General features: G+C 55.9%; 10 protein-coding genes across 10 annotated transcripts; 6 read left to right on the top strand and 4 right to left on the bottom strand.

Annotated features, from left to right (window-relative positions):
* Positions 1-215: 215 nt before the first annotated feature.
* BDY17DRAFT_339156 (heterokaryon incompatibility Het-C) lies at positions 216-2,788 on the top strand (the record flags this gene model as incomplete). The annotated part of the gene is made up of 4 exons (XM_033737967.1): positions 216-729; positions 784-1,869; positions 1,929-2,446; positions 2,489-2,788. Exons 1-4 carry the CDS (start codon positions 558-560, stop codon positions 2,786-2,788), a joined length of 2,076 nt encoding a protein of 691 aa, XP_033589639.1. The 5' UTR covers positions 216-557.
* Positions 2,618-5,143, top strand: BDY17DRAFT_140683 (uncharacterized protein). The gene has a single exon (XM_033729506.1). It carries the CDS (start codon positions 2,950-2,952, stop codon positions 5,083-5,085), a length of 2,136 nt encoding a protein of 711 aa, XP_033589640.1. The 5' UTR covers positions 2,618-2,949; the 3' UTR covers positions 5,086-5,143.
* Positions 5,144-5,219: 76 nt separating this feature from the next.
* Positions 5,220-6,044, bottom strand: BDY17DRAFT_237469 (uncharacterized protein; the record flags this gene model as incomplete). Its single annotated transcript, XM_033730321.1, has 1 exon — positions 5,220-6,044. A coding segment is annotated over one exon (825 nt), but the record flags the coding sequence as incomplete, so codon positions are not given.
* Positions 6,045-6,472: 428 nt separating this feature from the next.
* On the bottom strand, positions 6,473-7,872 carry BDY17DRAFT_296722 (HSP20-like chaperone). Its single transcript, XM_033733492.1, has 4 exons — positions 7,479-7,872; positions 7,373-7,421; positions 6,985-7,313; positions 6,473-6,924 (listed from the first exon to the last, which is right to left on the bottom strand). Exons 1-4 carry the CDS (start codon positions 7,503-7,505, stop codon positions 6,667-6,669), a joined length of 663 nt encoding a protein of 220 aa, XP_033589642.1. The 5' UTR covers positions 7,506-7,872; the 3' UTR covers positions 6,473-6,666.
* Positions 7,854-9,109, top strand: BDY17DRAFT_296725 (Snf7-domain-containing protein). The gene is made up of 2 exons (XM_033733493.1): positions 7,854-8,143; positions 8,205-9,109. Exons 1-2 carry the CDS (start codon positions 8,096-8,098, stop codon positions 8,844-8,846), a joined length of 690 nt encoding a protein of 229 aa, XP_033589643.1. The 5' UTR covers positions 7,854-8,095; the 3' UTR covers positions 8,847-9,109.
* Positions 9,105-11,382, top strand: BDY17DRAFT_296728 (uncharacterized protein). The gene is made up of 4 exons (XM_033733494.1): positions 9,105-9,744; positions 10,596-10,760; positions 10,816-10,886; positions 10,940-11,382. The coding sequence occupies exons 1-4, from the start codon at positions 9,478-9,480 to the stop codon at positions 11,208-11,210; spliced, it is 774 nt and encodes a 257-aa protein (XP_033589644.1). The 5' UTR covers positions 9,105-9,477; the 3' UTR covers positions 11,211-11,382.
* Positions 11,383-12,385: 1,003 nt separating this feature from the next.
* BDY17DRAFT_296732 (aldehyde dehydrogenase) lies at positions 12,386-14,310 on the top strand. The gene is made up of 4 exons (XM_033733495.1): positions 12,386-12,528; positions 12,602-13,591; positions 13,644-14,038; positions 14,095-14,310. The coding sequence occupies exons 1-4, from the start codon at positions 12,464-12,466 to the stop codon at positions 14,139-14,141; spliced, it is 1,497 nt and encodes a 498-aa protein (XP_033589645.1). The 5' UTR covers positions 12,386-12,463; the 3' UTR covers positions 14,142-14,310.
* Positions 14,311-17,313: 3,003 nt separating this feature from the next.
* BDY17DRAFT_250111 (uncharacterized protein) lies at positions 17,314-18,240 on the bottom strand (the record flags this gene model as incomplete). Its single annotated transcript, XM_033731034.1, has 2 exons — positions 17,314-17,735; positions 17,805-18,240. The coding sequence occupies 2 exons, from the start codon at positions 18,238-18,240 to the stop codon at positions 17,314-17,316; spliced, it is 858 nt and encodes a 285-aa protein (XP_033589646.1).
* Positions 18,241-18,400: 160 nt separating this feature from the next.
* BDY17DRAFT_250465 (XAP5, circadian clock regulator-domain-containing protein) lies at positions 18,401-19,658 on the top strand (the record flags this gene model as incomplete). Its single annotated transcript, XM_033731062.1, has 3 exons — positions 18,401-18,615; positions 18,670-19,183; positions 19,239-19,658. 3 exons carry the CDS (start codon positions 18,401-18,403, stop codon positions 19,656-19,658), a joined length of 1,149 nt encoding a protein of 382 aa, XP_033589647.1.
* Positions 19,659-19,681: 23 nt separating this feature from the next.
* On the bottom strand, positions 19,682-20,011 carry BDY17DRAFT_323842 (uncharacterized protein; the record flags this gene model as incomplete). The annotated part of the gene is made up of 1 exon (XM_033737091.1): positions 19,682-20,011. One exon carries the CDS (start codon positions 20,009-20,011, stop codon positions 19,682-19,684), a length of 330 nt encoding a protein of 109 aa, XP_033589648.1.
* Positions 20,012-20,324: the final 313 nt, after the last annotated feature.

The following is a 20,324-nucleotide window of genomic DNA, read 5'->3' on the forward strand; positions in this document are numbered from 1 at the left end:
CATCAAACAAAGCCGTCATGGGCGGGGGAGGCGTGGTGGCAGTGCATCCAATCCTACGGGCGAGGGAGAAACGGCGGGGCTCAGCAACCACGGGCTGCTGAGTCAGGTATGTACATGAGCTCCGCCACCCCCGTAGTGAAGAGGACGCGTGCACTGTCGCTGCAGATGGTAGGTACATGTAGTTAATGACCAAGACTGAGGAGAGTCGTCAGGTAAGCAGGCGAGGGAGGGGAGGGGAGAGGAGTCAAGCAGTCTCCGCAGTGTCACGGCACTCCGCGCGTCCCAGCACTAAATTCATCGACTGTCACCACCGCTTGGCCTGCCGAGCCTCACGCGTCACTTGCACTCAACAAGACGATGCAATGCCACATCCTGGAATGACAAACGGCATTACTCAATCATCACGAACCCCCATCTCGACTCATGCAGCGGCCATAGACATCATCATGGCCTTGCCGCTTTGAAGTGTCACAGCAAACAATTTGGAGGTGATTTTAATCCTCTCCTGAACATCAGATATCGAATCACGGCTTTGTTGTAATTCCAACGGTCCGAATATGGCGAGATATTACACGGTCCTACTCGTCGGATTGCTGGTCCTACTCGCCCTTCCCTCTCCCGCATCTGCATTTGGCGCGGGAAACATTGCTTCCGTCTCCTCCATCGAAGGATTAAATTGGCGCCATGGCGATCTGGAAGACTTGCTAAAGACCGTTGCTTTCCTTCGAGGTATGTTACCCATTCCGTGATAGATGGCCGGCTCGAGCTCAACACTATCATCAGGACACAAATGGACCAGCATGATGATCAAGCGAACCTATTTCGGCAACTGGCTCCGAGACTATAGCCAAGCAATCGACGTCGGCACTCTCAAAGGCGTGCAATCCGACACCATTCGAGTCTTAATATGGGTGCTGTCGTTCATGAGCTTTGGCTATGCAACTGCTGAATTCGAAGTCACCGCTGACCGTCTGGGTGTATACCGTCCCGAAGAACACATCGACAATCCCAAAGACTACGCCGAAAACGTAGACGCGCGCAAATATGACTCGCGGCTCAGAGGACCTGTCGAACCGATTGAGTTGGCTGTAGACCCTAATTCAGGCATGAAGAACTACATCGCCAACGAGAGTGGAGGCTGGGCAACGTCGATTGGTTACGTCAAGTATAGCTTTGCCCGGAGCATCCACTTCGGGAGGCTATACACTCACGGTGCACAGCGAGGGCGTGAAGAGGACCTTTGCGAGGCATTGAGGTGTCTTGGCCAGGGCCTGCACTGCATGGAAGACTTTGGAGCCCACACCAACTACGTCGAGCTTGCACTCCGAGAGCTGGGCTACCAGAGTGTTTTTCCTCATGTCGGGTCACAGACCATGATCAATCTCCACGGCAAACAAGTCTTTCCACTGGTCACTGGCACGTTCGGCGGCGTCGATTTTCTCCATTCGGTTCTTGGCGAGGCTACGGATCACGTCACTCAGACCGAGGTCAATCAAACCGAAGTCGACCAGCTGAATGCCGCCATGAATCAGGCAGCAGCAAGTCAAAATAGCGGAAATCGAGCTGTCGATCCCGTCACAAGAGCTTCCGGATTGACTGATCTCCTGGCCCAACTCCCCGGAACTGGCGGTCTCATACAAGAGGCTATCGGATTACAAGCAGCCTCTGACGCCCAAGCGGCTGAGAATGAGCGGACCACTGGCTCCAACGAGTCGTACGTGCCGTATGGGAATGCATACGACACTACTCGCATTGGCGGCATCTCTGGCGGAAGCTTCCAGGCTCCCCCAAGCATCGATCCTCAGCAAGTCATTGCCAAGATCTACCCCCTTTTCGTATTTCGAGACAAAGTCGTCCGCACTATCGCCGGTAAGTGCAGAATTTTCGCGTGATCATGATGTGGGCAAGCTAATTTGCGGAAACAAAAGGCGTTGTATCGAAAATCCCCGGGCTGGAAAGGATGATCGAAACGATTAGCGAGAAGGTCACCCTCTTTGTGATGGGCCTGCTTGCGCCATACGTCAAACCCGTCATCGCAGCAGCGTCCAATGCTCTCAAACAAGGCAGCGGTACTGTTGTGCACGCCAGTGCCCAGCAGCAGTACCTCGTGTGGTCAGATCCGTCGAGCACCGATCCGACACACTCCATGCTCTCGAAGGATCACTTCTCAAATGTGCTCAATCCGCCTGCTGGACAAGTGGCATCCGCGATCCTGCAATACGTCGCTCCCCGCGTCATCTACGGCTGGGACAATCCGGACGTTCCCCAAGAAGAAATCATGCATGACATTTCGCAGGTGTTTCACCATCCCGCTCTGCGCAATCAGAGTTTGGAAATCCATCGTAACATGTTCATGGCCGTGGAGAGGTGGGCGCAAGCAGGGCACGGTCACGACCTGAACGCCACTTTGAGCTCCGAAAGCGTCAAAGCAGGGAGGAATCACCATGTCCAAGACTTGGGCCAGAGTGTGCAAGGGCTGGAACATCAGCTGCAATCACTCGGCTCGTCGAGTCACAGTGCAACTGCTGGCGGACCACTCGCAAGCTTTCTCGGCGGCAGCCAGCGAAGTCAGACGCTGGACTTTGAGCCATCGCAGACGTCGACTGATTATGAGGGATACGGCGCAGCCCCACAGCCTGTTCCGTCCGCATATCAACAGGGGTATGACATGTCACCCAACCAAAATCAGCAATATGGTCAGCCGACGGGAGGCTACCAGCAGAGCGGCTACGAAGGCTATGAACAAAATCAAGGATATGGTCAGGGGGGAGGCTTTGGCCGATATTAAACCCGACCTCCATGCGTCACACTCTCTCCGAGAAATGCACTACACGAAGAACGCCCATTGAGACTATGCTTAGATAGGCCGGTAACGTATGGGCACGACAATAATGTGTGCTGACCTAAAAGTTCATTGTGCCCAACCATCACGGCCAAATTTCGCTCGGGATGCGCATTTTCGCTCGGGATGCATATTTCTTTCATCCCAGATATATCAAGACCACCCATCTCCATGTTTTCTTTGTTCAATTACAACACTACAAAGTCTTCTCATCTTCATACATCGCAAACGCTTTGTGCGTTAAATTGTTGCATCCACAACAAAGAATCTCCACGATGTCAATGGCGATGGCGGGTTCAAGTTATCGTCCGGCTGTTTCCTGCAAGACGCAACATCCGTACAAATCACTCGGTGCAATCATCTTCACCACTGCTACAATCACCTCGACGCACTATTGCAAGTCTACAATCATGGACGATGACCACGATCTGAGCATGTATGATGATGGTTGGGAATCGGCCCCTGAAGCGGCATCCGAATATTCTACGCCGGTAGGAGAAGGGCCACCAGAAGAATGGCCAGCTCAGAGAGACTCCATCCCAACCAGTCGGAACGACACCGAAGAGTCCCGGGTTTCGGACTCCTCATCGGAGACGGAAGATCCTGCTGCAACGACAGCTGCCGCAGTACCTGTCGTCACCGTTGATCCCCCTTCACAATCGCCAACCACAGCAAGTCCAACCCTCACGTGGGAGGACGCACGCAACTTCGGCGCGGGCGCATTTGACGACGATGATGCAGACGCAGCCTTCAACGCAGTCATACGTCGCCAAACGCTTCCTCCGCAAACCGTGGAGCAGATCGAAGCGGAGGAGGCGAGGGGTTTCTTCTACAATCAGCGGCCTCGCTCGCCGGTTTTTGGGTACCCGAAATCGGACGAGGTATACATTCAGAGCAACCGAGTGTATCAGGGCGAGGAGATCGGAACATTTGAGGCCCGAGTAAGCACGAGATATCGCAGAGACGAGTCGCGACCCTCCAGTCCGTTGCGAAAGGTAAGCAGCACCGAGGAGTTATCGCCTGAACAGTCTCCAACTGAAGCTGAAAGGCAATCCACTCCCGAGGCAACGGAACTTGCACATGCATCGACTGAGCACGAGCTCGCCGTCGAGGCTTCATCAGATGACGACGATAAAGAGTTCTTCCAAGAACTGTTCGGATCTGGCGAAGGCGACCCAGAATCCTCCCCTGGAAGTCATCCACAGACTGCAACGGATGAGGCTCACGCGGTGAAAGGGACGCTTCGAGTCTCAACCGACATCGACAACACCAGAAAAGCGCCGTCAGAAGTCCCAGGTGACGATCTCGACAATACTGATCCAGATGATGACTCGAAATCTCCCACGAGTGCCGAAGAACTGGAAATGCTGACCAAGACGTCGATCAACGACGGCATCCAGGGGCTCCGGAATGCATACCACGCGCTCGCTCAACGCAGTCTTGATGACCACGCCAAAACGCTGCGGCTCAAACGCCAGATGCTCGCATTCTATACCAAGCACAAGAAGCTCAATGTGCTGGACGACGATCTCCTGGAAGAAGCATGCGAGTTGGGTGCCAAGGCCGCAGCTCACTTGTATCGTAGCCAGCGAGATGAGTTTCGAGGGGAGCGCGACGAGGCGAGGGACGAAGTGATCAGTTTAGTCGACGAACGTGACAAGCTGGTCAAGGAACTTCGGTGGATGGAAACTCAAGGCGAGGACGCCAATGAACGCCAACATCAGCTTGCCAAAGCCGAGAAAGATCTGAAGCACGAGAAGGAGAAGTCGATGGCATGGAAAGCGGCTTACGAGAAGCTGCACCCGTTGGCGATGGTTGAGATTCAGCGTAGGGAGAGGAGGGAGGATTCTTGCAGTGTTGCTACTCAGACAGAGGAGGGACAAGCTGTCTCCAACGTCGCCACTCAAAGAGAGGCAGAAGAAAGGGATACTTCCACAGCGACTGTACCGGGGAGTGGAGCTTCTCCTAGGCCTGTGGCTCAGGCAAGTCAGGCCAGAGTGGAGGCCCCATCTGCTCTACCCTCTTGGAATACCACCGTGGACCTGGTTGGGACGGTTGCGAGCGGACCCGACATCTCCACCTTTATTGGCAAGCATTCGTACGGCGCGCAGACGAACGAGAGGTGGAGGGCCAGAGAAGAGGAGATCCAGAACACGGCAGGGTGGAAGCGAAACTACGCCGCGATACTGCAACGGCTACAGGCGGGCGGGATAGGTAGTGCGTCAGCCATCGAGGTTAGATGACAAGGCAATGCAGATTCGATTCTCCAGTAATCCCACCGCCTAGCGTGAGGTGTGGCATGTCTTCGACACCCAAGGATGGACGAGGGGGCATCCCTCATTCCATCCAACAGGCAGACTCATAGCTCACTCTTGCCCTCTTCATCCTTTGCAGACTGCTGCACGCCAAAAGTTTCTCCCGTCCGCATATACTCGGCTTCCTCATCCGTATTTGCCCTCCCCAGAGCCGCATTGCGGTGAGGATACCTCCCAAACTTTCGTAGAGGCACCTGATGCATTTCTTCAAATGCGACCGTTCTGGCGATATGGTGGACGGCATCTTGGTCGCCCGCGGCTTCTACTTCTTTTCTCGCGCTTTCGCTCAGAGCCATGTAAAGATCGTGGGAGGGTATGTGCTCGGAGTGCATGAGTGGCAGTAGGAGATATTGTCGGATGACTGGGCGAAGCACGTAGGGCGGATAGTTGACCGGGTTTGGGGAGAGGCGGAGGCTGGCGTGAATGAGGGCGAGAGCGATGCGATCGTAGTGTCCGTAGACCAAGCGTAGACCGGCCTCGTCGCGGAAGACATTTCTGGTGATCTGATCGAACAGCACCGACAATGCGATCAACGTGTCTGCCGCTTCCTGCTCACCCTTGTTCGCAGCATCTTTGACCTCCTGTAAGAAAGGGTGCGAGATTGCCGCCGCGTCCTCGACATCCTGAGCAGCGCTGTGGAATGGAGGCAGGGGGTATTCATCCGGCCCAACTGCTTGCAGGGCATGGACGAAATTGCCCCTGCACTCTTTGTCAAAGGCTTCTTTGTCTGCTTGACTTTGACCTATTCCCCACCACTTTGCGTCGACTTCGGCGTTGCTTACTGAGGCTCCTGGTGTAAGACCAGCATACCAGAAATCATGAAGACGGGTGTAGAGGGTGCCGTTGAAGATGTTGCGATCTAGTGTGAAGCTGGATGGAGTGGTGGCGGAGGCGGCGGCAAAGGAGCGGGCGTTGAGGCCGTTGGCCGCGGCAGCGAGGGTCATGCCTAGAGTGGTCGTCGGGCGACGGAGCAGTCGGTAGAGCATGGTGGAAGATGAGGTGCATGGCGCGGAGTGAAATGGGAAGTCGAGGAGGAGCTAGTCTCGTAGCCTCCCGCCGGCTTCATCTTGGCAAAGGCCAGGCAGCAGCAGCCTTGTCCTGTACCTATCTTAACCAGGCACGCGACCTACCTAGGTATGGACACATTGTGACGAGAGTGAGCAGCTTGCTATCAAAGCCTGCCAAATGCAATACATGTCGTTGAAAAGATGGACTGTAGTTGGTTACTGCCGGATCGGGAATGCAGGTGCGGGTGAATCAGCATCATGCAGGGCGGAAGATGGATGCAAATGCGCAAAGACGACAATGAGAATGAACGTCGCAAGATCTTCTGCTTTTATTGTATACCGAGGACCCTTGGGCCATCTGACCGTCTCTGCTTGAGCCGAGCCCGCTAGCTATGCAGTAATTGTGCAGCAGTGGAGGGCGAGTGAGCACGTCGCAGCAGAGCATCCAGATTGAGGACACTTGAGCTCGAGGTGGGAATGGGAGTGCTGCCTCCGAGGCAACTTACTCCACCTCCTCGATCTTTGGGGGCGCACCGCCGGCCTTTGCATCATCGTCCTCGAGATCCGGCATGTCCTCGTCATCTTCGCCCTCGTCCTCCTCATCACCTCCCATACCACCCATGCCGCCCATGCCTGCGCCGCCGAGTTTGCTGAAGTCGATGCCACCAAAGCCCCCATCGCCGCCCATGCCCATGCCGCCCATGCGCGACATGTAGTCGTCATCATCGGCGACCGCGTCCTGTTCATCCTCGTCGACCCACTAGCAGTCAGATGTGTTAGTATTCATCAACGTTTCTCACAAAAGTCCTGCATAGCCCACCTTGTCAAAGTCCGTCTTCAAGAAATGCACCTTGTTCTTGTCCTTCAGCAGTCGAGGCCAGAAATGCTCGTCTAGCTCTTTCTTCTGCAGCACCAGCTCAATGTCTCGTGGGGTGTGTCGATTCTTGGTCGCAGCGGGGTCGATTTCGGCGTAGAACTCGAGCTTCACGGCATACGTGCCCTTTTTGGACTCAGAGTAGCCCTGGAAGTTGAGGTGCGTGGGTTGGATGTCGAGCTTGATCTTGTCCTTTGAGACGTCGGGCACGGAGATGGTGAGGAAGACATGGTTCTTTTCCCTGTCCGTTGCGGAGCTGCGTTGGGCCCAGGTCACTGTGAGGGTATGTTTAGTGTCGTGTCTTCGGTCGCGGGTCTATCACCTAGGCACATACCTTCCGGGGTGATGAGATTGCCGTGTAACGCCTCCATTTCTTTCATGTCCTGCGTTGATGTCGTCAGCGATTGGGGGCGGTTGGCTCACGCGCAGAATAGACTCACGGTGGTGTCTTTGAGCGCGGTCGACATTTTGGTGAACTGGGTATGAGGTGTTGAGTGGTTTGATTATCGTTCGCGGGTTTTCAGGACCAATAGAGGCAGTGAAGTCGTTTTGAGGGCGCGTAGAAACAACCCGAAACGAATGGAAAAGAGGGCGGAGTTGAAACGTTTGGCACCGATGAAGGGGAGAAGTTGATGTTTGCTGGCGCGGGGTTGTAGAAAGCAGGGTCAATGTGTTCAACCGGGCGTTCAGAAGGCTGCAATGCTTTTCTGATGGTGCGAGGATTGAGATGAAGAAGTAGTGAGGCAACGTAGCGGCAGCATGTCCTGCGGAAGCTTCACGTTAGGTTTGCAAAAATTCCCCCACTGCAGCTGCCTGACGTTTCGCCGCACGGACCACGTTCGCGGTCCGCCAAAACGTCACCTGGGATGGCAGGTGCGCGTACAGTAAAGGTATCTTGCCGTTGTCCACCTCCTCGCCTTTTACCCTCTCCACCGGCACCATGAATGTGACTTGCACCATCCTTCAACCCGCTGGATCATGAACATTGTCATACTCGTCGATCCGCGGCTTCCCTGGCGATGACAACACTGCTGTCCTCCTCACGCACCTTGGAATCATGAATGCAACCCGCCGATTCTTCTACGGCCCTTCGCCTGAAGAACAGGTAATTTACGCAGAAGTGGCAAACATGGACGATGACATGTGACGCTGACGTCTACGGGCAGAAACAAAAATGTATGTCTCTCGTGCGGTCCAACGACCGCAAGCTCGACCGCGACATCGCCAACCTCAAAGCCCTCGAGACGAAGACGCGCAACTTCATCTTGCAGGCCAACAAGCGAGCCCAGCGCAACCCCGCCCGATCCCAGCAAGCCGCGCAAGAGATGCGCACGTTCGCCAAAGAGTTGGTGCGGGTACGGAAACAAAAGGCGCGTGTTGTGACCAGCAAGGCCACTCTCGCCAGCGTCGGTATGCAGGTCCAAGAGGCCTTTGCCATGCAGAAGATCGCGGGAAGCATTAAATCTGGCGTGGGCATTATGAAAGATGTGAACACCCTTGTGAAACTACCCGAGCTTTCCGGCACCATGCGGGAGTTGAGCCAGGAATTGGTGAGGGCGGGCATCGTCGAGGAGATGGTGAGCGATTCATTGCCCACCGATGAATTACTAGAGGGCGAGGACGACGAAGCGGAGGCGGAAGTCGACAAGGTATTGGGGGAGATCCTGAAGGACAAGGTGCAAGGTGCACAAGTTCCGCTGGAGCCTGTGCAGCCCGCAGAAGCGCAAGCAAACGAGGAGGAAGAGGAGGCGGATGCGGAAGAGATGCTGGCGCAAATGAGAGGCAGATTGGAAGCGCTGAAGAGTTAGGCAGTGCTGTGTGGAGGGTTTGGCTGTAGATCAAGGCCTGGATGGCGTTGGCGTTTTCGATGGAAGACTAGATGATCGTTTCACTGCATACTACTTCCATATGCAAGCCTTTTCGTGTGCATATCGGGGTTACGGACGCAAGGTCTCGCTGCCATTCATCCTGTGCTCCGATCTCAGGGCAGGCATGCGATGCCTCAGGCGTGGATGCGGGAGCAAACATTCGGCTGCGAGCGTTAGCGCGCGGCTAGCGGGCGGGCGCAGCCGAAGTCGTGGCAGGGCTTTCTTTATTACTCCTGTCCCAGCCATGACTTGTCTCTCACTCATTCAAACAACGCATCCCCCATCCTCATCATCCACATCATCCTCGTCGCTGTGTCTTCCGCAGGGACACGTCGTTAATCTTCCTCCACTCAGATCACTAGTCCTCGCCGACGCCACAAAGTGTCCGCCGCGATCAACCGCGACATCAGTCACCCAGCGTGACGCCTGCCTTCACTCATCCACACCTTGACTGCAACCGAGACCTCCCAGTCCGTCTTCGCTCGCACAAACCACCGCGAACACCAACCACCACCCTCACCTCAAACACACCTCCACCGCAAAGCATAACCACCTTCCAACACCACTCAACATGTCGGGCAAGCTAGACCAATCCCTCGACCAGATCATGCACGACGGCAAGCCCGCCGGCGCCGCTCGTCGCGGTGGCCGCATCGGCCGTCGACCTGCCCGCTCCGCCAAATCCAAGGCCAAGGCCGCCATCGCTGCTCCGGCTGGTGGTGTGCAGAAGAAGAGCGCCCGCGCGCCCGCTCCCTCGGCTCTGACAGCCCCTTCTACTGGCGACAGCAAGATCATCGTCAGCAATCTGCCCGAGGACGTCACTGAGACGCTGATCAAGGTACGTGGACCGGGATGACGAAGTCCAAGACGCGACGCCTTTCTTTTCTGCGACGATGTCGATATCGTTCCGCCACTTTCCTCTCCTACGGTCCTCCTTTCGAAGTGTAAGGTCGACGAGCTCCAAGAGCTCGCGAAGTCAACCGCTGGAAGAACTGCTACCAAAGGCATGGACAGCGACTTCATCTACCCTTCTTGCAGCACCCATCAGTGTTCGATGCCTGCCTGGCAAGCAGATGCGTCACCTGATATGCAGACGACAACGAAGCTACACCGGTCGGGGCCAGTGAGCGAAGCGCAACGCGTTGGGTTCATACCATGGGATAGCAGTGCGCGGTGCAATCTTTGGCAGAAATACCGGGAGTTGCCCGCACAGATGGACATGCGCTGTTGAGATACAGCAAGGGGTGAGCAACATGCTCTTGAGCAACACAGCTCTGCGGCTGCGGACGCCGTATACCCCAAGATGATGTCCATCGTCAACTTGAGGGTGCAAAAGGTCAAGGCTTTGTGGTGGCCAAGACCGTCTCTCATCCGACCGCTTCCACACTGCTCTCAGTATACCGCGCGCGAAAGCGCCACGTCAATTCTGAGCGGAGGTTGCCAAAGTTGGAAACAACTGTCCTCCCGACGGTGCTCGAAAGGGTACCACAGGCAGTGTCATGTCCCTTCACCGCTCGCTCACTGGTTCCCGTATCGCGAACACGCAGACCACCTTGCCGCAGCGACGTCAACGCACGAGATGGGCAAACCGACCGTTGTCCTATGATTTGATTTCTGCAATCTCTTTGGCTCGAACTCGATTTCTCATGGCACTATTCCAGCAGCCCACTGACATTCCATTCACATCAGGACTACTTTGGCAAGACAATCTCCCGGGTCAAATACGTCAACCTTACCTATGGGCCGACTGGAAAGAGCCGTGGCATTGCCACCATTGTGTTCGCCGACCCTGCCGCCGGACCCAAAGCAGCGCGCGACCTCGACGGCGTCAAAGTCGACAACAGGGCTATGAAGGTATGTGTGACCGTGCTCACGGCCGAGGTGTGGACTTATACTAACACCTTCTCAGATCGAAGTCGTGCTCGGGGCGAAACACGCACCTGCGCCTCCGGTCCCCAAGGGTCTGGCGGATCGCATGTCGTAAGTATAGCTCCAGCTCTTTTGAGATGGCTGGCATCTAACAGTCATTGCAGGCAGCCAAAGGGCGCAGCAGCAAAGAACAAACCGAAATCGGCGGCGGCAAAGACGAATGGAGCGGCTGCTACCAACGGAGCTGACAAGGGCAAGCCTGGTCGCGCTCGCAAGGCCGGCCGTGCTGGACGTCCGAAGAAGAAGACTGCGGAGGAGCTGGACGCGGAGATGCAGGACTACTTTGGAGACTCGGGCGCGGCCAACGGCGCTGCCCCCGCAGTTGCTGCTCCTGCTGCCAATGCCGACGCCGGTATGGTGGATGAGGTGTTGTAGAGGGGGAGATATTGTGGATCACCGGGCAAGATGCATTCGATGGCGGGACGGAGCTCAATAAGACTGATGGCCTCGGGCTAGGCAAGAAATTGAATCGGCGTTGGGACAGGCCACAGACACAGCAGATGTATCAGTAGAACTTCGAGAATGCACACTCATGGCGTTGCGCGCTGGCTACCTTGATGTATAATACCGTGGTGGATGCATCGTGCCAGCATCGATTATCGCTCGGCCCACTTTCCTGACCTCATTGGTGGGGTAGAGGTGTACACGGAAGTGGTTCCGATGTGGAAGTGGCAACAATCTTTGCCCTGCGTCCCCCCGGAGCTAACTGCGGCACTTCACCCCTCCGCGCTCACAAATCCATTTGCGCCTCCTGCTGCTACGATCCACAGCATCGGATCCAGACTTCTTGGCACTCATTCCACTGGATGTGCGGGTGGCGGTTGACGAGTGGCGGTACGTACCTCTCAAACAGCCGAGCTCTCTGGGATGATGCGATGTCTGGCCTACCACACCGTCCCGATGGCTACGGGAAGGACAGTCCGGGCAGCTTTATTGGACCCTGAGCCCCCTGCGCTTGATAGGTGGTGCATCTCTGGTGAACTCTCGGTGGCGGTTCAAGCGGTCTCAGTCCATCCACTTGCCACTCTGACGTTGCTTCGGCTAACTTGCTTCTTCCCCCGGCCTGAGATGAGGGGCATGAGAGGTGTCTCTTTTGCATCGCCCGCCAGCATTCATCGCACCACCGACGTTCCCGAGGGGCAGAGGCCGCCTGGCAACGAGGAGACACCAACTGGCCTTCTCCTGCACCACTTGTGTCGATCCGCAACATCCCCTAGCGCCGGTTCTAGACGCGTTTCCATGACATCGCCCCGACGAGAAAAGTCGGGCTCGCCCACGAAATAGTGGGGTATGTTTGGGGCATGACCCCGCAGCAGACCTGCCCCAGTTCCAGCGTCCCGTCGCCCCGAGAGCCATTCACAGCGCGCGCTGCCGGCCCTCGATTGCCAGATGCAGCAATCCTTGTGTGCGGGAGGGCATGGACGAGTGGATGCGGGTTGGTAGATCGGGGCCCGTCGCCCCAGCAGAGTTTTAATCCCGCCGCAGGCCATAGCTCCCTCCTTTATATAACCCCTCACCTGCTGCGCCGTAGTAATCTTTCTCCTCCCCTCCCATCCCCCATCGCCGAGCGATTTACTACAACCCTTTCCCTACTCTCAGATACCCCCTAGATTCATCAAAAGTTCATCATGTCTGGTCTCACCACCACCCTCGAGACGCCCACTGGCGGCAAGTACGAGCAGCCCACCGGCCTGTAAGTGATCCCAATGCCCATGCCCTGCGGTGGCAAAAAAAGGCTGTCTGGCCCGAGCTAACCCCGCACGCAGCTTCATCAACAACGAATGGGTGAAGGGTGTCGACGGCAAGGAGTTTGAGGTCTACAACCCGGCCAACGAGTCCGTCACCTGCAAGGTCTCCGAGGCCACCGAGAAGGATGTCGACATCGCCGTCGCCGCCGCCCGCAAGGCCTTTGAGGGCCCGTGGCGAAAGGAGACGCCCGAGAACCGCGGCAAGCTCCTCGTCAAGCTCTCCGAGCTCTTCGAGAAGAACCTCGACCTCCTCGCGTCCGTCGAGGCTCTCGACAACGGCAAGGCCTACAACATGGCCAAGGTCGACATCAGCATGTGCGCCGGCACCCTGAGATATTACGGCGGCTGGGCCGACAAGATCGAGGGCCGTGTCACCGACACCACCCCCGACACCTTCAACTACATCAAGAAGGAGCCCGTCGGTGTCTGCGCGCAGATCATCCCATGGAACTTCCCCCTTCTCATGTTCGCGTGGAAGATTGCCCCCGCCATTGCCTGCGGCTGCACCGTCGTCATCAAGACCGCCGAGCAGACTCCTCTTGGTGGCCTCGTCGCCGCCAACCTCATCAAGGAGGCCGGCTTCCCCCCGGGTGTCATCAACGTCATCTCTGGTTTCGGTAAGACCGCCGGTGCCGCCCTCGCCTCCCACATGGACGTCGACAAGGTTGCCTTCACCGGCTCCACCGTCACCGGCCGCTCCATCCTCAAGGCCGCCGCCGGCTCCAACTTGAAGAAGGTCACCCTCGAGCTCGGTGGCAAGTCCCCCAACATCGTCTTCGCCGATGCCGACATTGACAACGCCATCTCATGGGTCAACTTTGGTATCTTCTTCAACCACGGCCAGTGCTGCTGCGCCGGCTCGCGTATCTACGTCCAAGACACCATCTACGACAAGTTCGTCGAGAAGTTCAAGGAGCGAGCGCAGAAGAACGTCGTTGGCGACCCATTCGCCAAGGACACCTTCCAGGGACCCCAGGTCTCCCAGCTCCAGTTCGACCGTATCATGAAGTGAGTTCCATCTTACACACTGCGTGCTTTTCGCATGCTAACATGTCCACAGCTACATCAAGGCCGGCAAGGAGGCTGGTGCCAAGGTCGAGATCGGCGGCAACCGCAAGGGTGACAAGGGCTACTTCATCGAGCCCACCATCTTCTCCAACGTCACCGAGGACATGAAGATCATGCAAGAGGAGATCTTCGGCCCCGTGTGCGCCATCTCCAAGTTCTCCACCCAGGAGGAGGCCATCCGCGTTGGTAACGCCACCACCTACGGTCTCGCCGCCGCCGTCCACACCAAGAACCTCAACACCGCCATCGAAGTCTCCAACGCCCTCAAGGCCGGTACCGTCTGGGTCAACACCTACAACACCCTTCACCACCAGATGCCGTTCGGTGGCTACAAGGAGTCCGGTATTGGACGTGAATTGGGCGAGGACGCCCTCTCAAACTACTTGCGTATTTCAGCCCTTCTCCATGTCTATCACTACCAGCGCATGCTAACCATGTTACAGAGACCAAGACCGTCTCCATCCGCCTGGGAGATGCCCTTTTCGGTTAAACGCAGTGTGTTGTCATGTTCAGCAAGAGGATTACGTAGCGCTACAACGAAAATGGAATGTTGTGAACCTCAGCTCAGTGTTCAGTTGTCTTCTCCCATCTACATGTTCCACCGTCGTCGTCTTGTGGTTAGGTGAAGTGAAGCTGCAAGTCACGTGGGAAGTCCGAGCGTGGCGGCTGGACGGCTTAGTAAGCATCGCTCGCTCTCAGCCTCGCGCACGACAGGTCTTCACTCGCTGTCTATGCGTAAGGCACCTTCCTTCTACACAACTGGGAAGAGAAGCGCCGGACTCGACACTCCGAAGCCATCATGTGGCAGGCTACATCTACTTCACATGCGTCCGTTGTTCAACCTATCACACCGACTCATTCACGTCCTGGCCCTACACATGCCCTGTGATTCAAAGCCTGAATAATGTCAGATGCATGGCTACTCCAGCAGCTGACACTCTCATCTATCACCGCTAATTACAGACAGATGCGTGCCTACGATTACCTGCTGACTCTGTCATTAGATGTACCTCCGGATCTTTCGTCGCACGGTCGTCAGATGCACGGCTACTCTAGCAGCTGGCAGACCCGTCTATCACGACTAATCACTGGCATATACGTGCTTACAATCACCTGCTGACGGCCTCACGAGATGTTCATTAGGATGTTTCAGCGCATGTTCGTCCTGTGTGTGCCAGGTCCCGGGCCATCCGCGTGAAGAAGTCATCCTCACCGACCGTCGGCTCCATTCCTTGCTCCTCCTGCATTCTCCTGATATTCTTCTCGTACATCAAGAGCCTTTGCGCCTCCACCTTCGTCACATCCAACTGCATGTTGTACTGGTTCACCGCCTGCTTCAGCTGCGGCTCGTTCAAGTCGTCCCGATTCGGGGTCTCAACCGCTAGCAAGCCATTCTCACCTGGCTTACAATACAAGCCGCCAGACGCTTCCCGCATTGCTTGCAATTCTTCCAGGCTGTTCAGTGCTGCCGCCTTCGGCAAATTCGTCTTCTTGTTGCAGATGAGCCAATGTTGGCACCCCCAGCAGATCACCTTGGCGGAGAACTAGTCCACCATGGTTCTGAGGGGGTTTGATCCGAGAGATTGCCCGGTGCTCTCGTTTCGATACGTCTCCAGGTCGACGAAATCGATGGGACAGATCCAGTCCTGCTCGTCCGCCTCAACCAAAAGTCGAGCTCGCTTCTGGTTGACAGCTTTTGCACCCGACGCCGAGTATCCGGCTGCGACTGGATGGGCACGATTGAGTCGGCCACTGTACAGGTACGAGCGTGCAGTCGGCGCCATTGATTTCGAAAACGCCAGCATGTCGAGATGACTGATGTCACGGACAGCCACCGTTACCGCCGAATCACTCCCGCACAGAAGCTGGAGGTAGTCGACAAACACGCCCTCACGGTATCGAACCCCTCTGTTGAGCTTTCCGTTGATGCTCTCAGGGATTACTGACAAGCAGATCATGCGGAGATGAACAGCTTTGACATCATCCATGTTGAGGTCGACGTGCTGGGCGAGACCGGCTTCTCTAAGTGGAGCATCCTATTGTAGCGTACTACAACGGTTTCTCGTAGGCTTCAAAGGGCCGACTACCGCTTCCGTCTTGAGCGGTGCTGCTCCCAACATACGGCTGGATGTCGCCATTGTTGTACACGATCCATGTCCATATCTATCCCCGTTGTCCTAGAGGCAGTGACACAACCGACGATGACAATCGACGAGCAGGGTAGAGTCGACAAACAGGAGCTGGTTGACGAGCAGGAGACATCATAGCGTGCATATGATAGTTGACAGACAGGAGAACTCGGCGCAAAGCAGATGATAGTCAAACTCAATGCAGTGATAGTCGCACGAACAGGATAGTCCTCAAACAGATGCAAGTTAGCAAGCGAATGACCGTCCGAGATTCAATGAAGGTCGACGGATACGGGAATTTGAAGAACAGTGACAATGGAACAGAGAAGTAATAACCAACGAACATAACGAACGGACGATAGTCGAGGAACAGGTGATAGTCGACCATCAGAAGTTCGGCATGAAGTTGTCCAATCTCTGTAGGACTGGCCTTAGGTTGACTCTCGGCGTTTCGTAGAGCGATGTACCCGTTCGTGTCGACTTTTAGAACGGCTTGCTTCGTTTTGGGACGACTTAGGAGAAGCGTCTCATCGTCTGAGCCGTACTTCAAGCCAGGTTGGCTACGCTCTGGACGATCGGCAGCCCTGGGCACGATCTCATCATCGGAGTCGAGAATGGTGGTCGTGATTCGTCTCCGCTTGGAGATGTAGGCCGGCGGGGGAGTGGCGATTTCATCATCCGAGTCGACTGCAGTGGGGATTGCTCGATGCTCATCACCAGCTCCCCGTGAGAGTACAATCTCGTCACCCGAGTCGAGTTCAGGGAGGAAATGCTTGGACCTCGCCACGCTCGCAGGAAGGGGAACGGTAACCTCGTCGTCCGAGTCAAAAATCGTGCGAAGTGCACGACGACGGATGTGGAGTGAGAGCGGTATTGGAGTGGGAGTTGCATTGGAGTGGCTATCTACCAGCTCTGGACGACGAAATTGTGGGAGTTGACGTGCACGTGATAGACAAGTTCAACAAGCAGCCGATCAACAAATTGATCGGCGTCAAAACCAGGCAGAAATCCACAAACGTACTGACAATCAAGGGATGCTAGAAACCGATGATAGTCAGACAATCAAGGGTTGCTAAAATGATAGTCAGACGCACAGGTGATGGTCCAACGAACACGTGAGTCGATAATGATTCCAGCTTGCTTGGCCGTGGGACGACTCTCAGCCTTTGGAAGAGCAATGAAGCCGTTTAGATTGATCGCAAGGACGGCTTGCCTCGTCTTGGGATGACTGAGAAGCGGCGTTCCGTCGTCTAAGTCGGCTGAGTGAACTTCGCTTGCGCTCCGGGCGAACGGCAGGCTTGGGAAGGGCAATGTTGCTGTTCGTGTCTACGGAGGGGGACTCGCTTGCTGACAGCCTTGATGCGAGGGTGACTTCGTACTTGGAGGACAGGCATATTCCTGCCCACCTAGCATGCTCCCAGTTTTTATACAATACATCGAGGCACTGCCGAACCTTCTCAGGCTATTGCCCTATGAGAATGCGAGCAGAGATGCGCCGCTCAGTCATCGCCCGTGCCTGCAACACTGCCACCCCTACTTCCCCGCGCCCTGATTGAAATTCATCGAGTAGCCACCCGTCTTCTCGTCCTTGACAAACTGAAAGTTCTGCGTACTCAGCCCGAACGGCTTCAAGATGGTATTGCCCAGCCCCTTTAGCTTGTCCATCATCTCCGCCATCTCCCTCTCCTTGGCCTCGTTGAGCTTGGGGGTCAGTCGCTGCGCCGCATCGATAATCTGCCGTCGGTCGGTAGGAGACAGGAATGAGACCATATTGGGTGAGACAAGAACTCTGTAGTCTTCGTCCGCGCCTTGAAGGCTCGCCCAGCCACCCTGCTCCGCTCGGCCTTTGGCGCGGCGAGTGAGGAGTTTGATTTGAAGTTTCCGCACCTCGTCCAGCGTTCGACCGGACTTCCGGAGGTTCTCGATGCGCTGAGCGACGGCCTCGTCGACCTCTTCTACCCCGTCATCCTCGTCTCCATCTTCTTCCGCAGCTTCGGCTGACTCGACCTGCTTTGACTGGCCACTAGCTTCCGCCTTCTGCTTCTTTCCCTTGATTGTGGGTAGCGGTTCCAAGCGCTCCAGACATTCCACTCCTTTTGTCGCGCTCTCCACGGCCTCCTTCCACTCTTGTAACTTCAGATGACAGGCGGCGACATTGCTTCGTAGGACGGCAATTTCGTAGTCCAGGTAATTTGGGCAGGAGGACAGGGCGCGGTCGTAGGTTTGAATGGCATTCTCAAATGATCCGTTGCCGAAGAGCTGGTTGCCCGAGCCTTTCAGTGAGTTTGACTCGGCGAGCAAGACTGCTTCTTCTTCTGGGGAGAATCGGTCTTCTGCTGGTTGTGCGGTTTCGGCCTTGCCTTTTGCTCGTTGTTCGCTGTGAGGTGGCGCGGGCTCTCTGTCATCGAAGGAGTGGAATGAGTCCGTGTCGGAGTCGCTGTCGTGGTAGTTTGTGACCATCTTGTCGAGAAGACGCGTCTGTTGATGGAGCAAAGAGAAGGTGTGAAGTTGAGGTTGCATGCGGAAGCAATTCCGGACAGTTTCACTTTCCTGTGCTCTCCAAACTTTTTTGACCGACTTCCCCCACGACAACCTCTCCCACGAAGAACGTCGCCAGAACATGGCAGACACCCCAGACTCGAACTCGCCCTCGCGCACCTCCACCCCGAACCCGCGCTTCACCTCACAAGCTCCAACAGCCGAAGATCTGTTGAAGGAGCAGACCGTTGGACTCGTCCATCTCTCCGACTTCCGCAAGAGGCGCGCCGAAGCTCTTGACCTGGTATCGCGGGATGTCACACCTGCTGCGAGTGGGGCTACAACGCCAGATGGACGGTAAGGAAGAGCATCCCACGCCCACTTGACCGGGTGCTGACCGCCAAAGTGCAGTGAGTCCGTAGCCAAAGCCGTCTTCAAGAAACGCAAGAAAAAGATTAGGAAAGGTGGATTGTCGTTTGGCGGTGACGAAGAGGAGGGAGATGGCGGCACTAGCTCTACGGCGCCCTCGCGATCAGAGACACCAGCTGCAGACGATGCCACTGCGGCCATCAAGAAGCGCTTGAAGCCCAACAGCTCCGTTGCTTTCCAACCCAAGGCTCAGACCAAGTCGGCCCTCCAACGCGAAGCGCATCTCAAAGATGCCTTGCGCAAGGAATACGCCCAGATTCAAGAGGCTGTCAAGCAGACTGAGTTTTGCTTACCCTTTGTCTTTTACGACGGCAAGAATGCTCCGGGAGGAATGTGTAGGATGAAAAAGGGAGACTTCGTCTGGCTCTTCCTCGAACGAGCGAGAAAAGTCGGCGCGGAAAAGGCGGCGACTGGCGATGGACGAGGCATGAAAGACTGGGCACGCATCAGTGTCGACGACTTGATGCTGGTTCGAGGGGATTTGATCATTCCGCATGTAAGTATTCGCGATGATGTAACTCATCACTTCGATCGGATGCTAACGTTGACAGCATTACGACTTTCATTACTTCATGGTGAACAATTCCGTCGGCTACAAAAACGTCACCATCTTCCACCACTCCGCCGAGCCTACTGCGGCAACGCCCAATCACCTCTTGCCGACATCCACCGCTTCGACCGATGATGCGCCTGTTGGTCCTACCCCCAAACCACCCGCATCCAAGCATCTCACCACAGCCGCCGACCGTCAGTCGTTTGCAGAGGCTGTATTGGTCACCCGTCTCCCGGACTCCGAGCTCGAAGGCCATCTCGACGATCCAGCGGCAACGAAGGTGGTTGATCGGCGTTGGTATGAGCGCAACAAGCACATCTATCCCGCCAGCACGTGGGAGGAATTCGATTCGACTCGGGATTATTCCAAGGGGACGCGCAAGGATGGCGAAGGTAACGCGTACTTTTTCTCGCGATGATCATGAGCTTCGCATCGTTTGACTCATGGCACCCCGGAGCGACTCATCAGCCACCATATCAATCCCAAGAAGGCCAGAAATAGGCACATGGGGTTGAGGAAGAACAGGGCAAATGGCGTCGGCCCCAGCAGACCCATGACCACGTTCGTCGCGCATCGTCCCAGCCAGATGTCGATTCTCCTCGATAGAGTGCCGAGTCGAACGGTAAAGTCCTCGAGGGTGGGCTGGTCGTCGACATCGTACCACTTGGCGCTGTCCCAGCTCGGTTTCCGAGAGTTCGAGGGGCGGATGGTGGATATGGATGAGCTGCTGCTGCTTCTGCTGATTGGCGCCGAATGGATGGTCGTGGTCATTGTTGTAGTAGCCATTTAAGTGGCGAGAAAAGCAGTTGATGCTGAGTCTCTCGTGAACAAGAAGTCTCGCAGCAAGTTACTGAGGACTCAAGCAAGGACGAGGAACATGCGGTTACTGATGCACATGATATACATATCGCCACTTTCAACAACCCAGCCGCACAACACTTCCTACCCCGACAACCATACCGTCAATCCTCCGGAGCGTTCATCCAGACCCGTGTGCAGAGAAGCTCGACCCTCATTCGTCTGTGGTCCTGCCTAATGCGGAAAATGTCGGCCAATCAGGGAGAGGCAACAAGCCATGAGGTGG

Source organism: Neohortaea acidophila (assembly GCF_010093505.1).
Source record: "Neohortaea acidophila strain CBS 113389 unplaced genomic scaffold BDY17scaffold_5, whole genome shotgun sequence".
NCBI lineage: Eukaryota > Fungi > Ascomycota > Dothideomycetes > Mycosphaerellales > Teratosphaeriaceae > Neohortaea > Neohortaea acidophila.

Bases quoted from the DNA above. Each gene is read 5' to 3' on its own strand.
- BDY17DRAFT_140683 (XM_033729506.1), top strand. From the start codon at position 2,950: ATGCGCATTTTCGCTCGGGATGCATATTTCTTTCATCCCAGATATATC.
- BDY17DRAFT_296722 (XM_033733492.1), bottom strand. From the start codon at position 7,505: ATGTCGACCGCGCTCAAAGACACCACC. The intron at 7,422-7,478 runs GTGAGTCTATTC...ACATCAACGCAG, and splicing joins CCGCGCTCAAAGACACCACC to GACATGAAAGAAATGGAGGC. The intron at 7,314-7,372 runs GTATGTGCCTAG...ATACCCTCACAG, and splicing joins CAATCTCATCACCCCGGAAG to TGACCTGGGCCCAACGCAGC.
- BDY17DRAFT_296725 (XM_033733493.1), top strand. From the start codon at position 8,096: ATGAATGCAACCCGCCGATTCTTCTACGGCCCTTCGCCTGAAGAACAG. The intron at 8,144-8,204 runs GTAATTTACGCA...GTCTACGGGCAG, and splicing joins GCCCTTCGCCTGAAGAACAG to AAACAAAAATGTATGTCTCT.
- BDY17DRAFT_296728 (XM_033733494.1), top strand. From the start codon at position 9,478: ATGTCGGGCAAGCTAGACCAATCCCTCGACCAGATCATGCACGACGGC. The intron at 9,745-10,595 runs GTACGTGGACCG...CATTCACATCAG, and splicing joins TCACTGAGACGCTGATCAAG to GACTACTTTGGCAAGACAAT. The intron at 10,761-10,815 runs GTATGTGTGACC...ACACCTTCTCAG, and splicing joins TCGACAACAGGGCTATGAAG to ATCGAAGTCGTGCTCGGGGC.
- BDY17DRAFT_296732 (XM_033733495.1), top strand. From the start codon at position 12,464: ATGTCTGGTCTCACCACCACCCTCGAGACGCCCACTGGCGGCAAGTAC. The intron at 12,529-12,601 runs GTAAGTGATCCC...CCCCGCACGCAG, and splicing joins TACGAGCAGCCCACCGGCCT to CTTCATCAACAACGAATGGG. The intron at 14,039-14,094 runs GTATTTCAGCCC...ACCATGTTACAG, and splicing joins CGCCCTCTCAAACTACTTGC to AGACCAAGACCGTCTCCATC.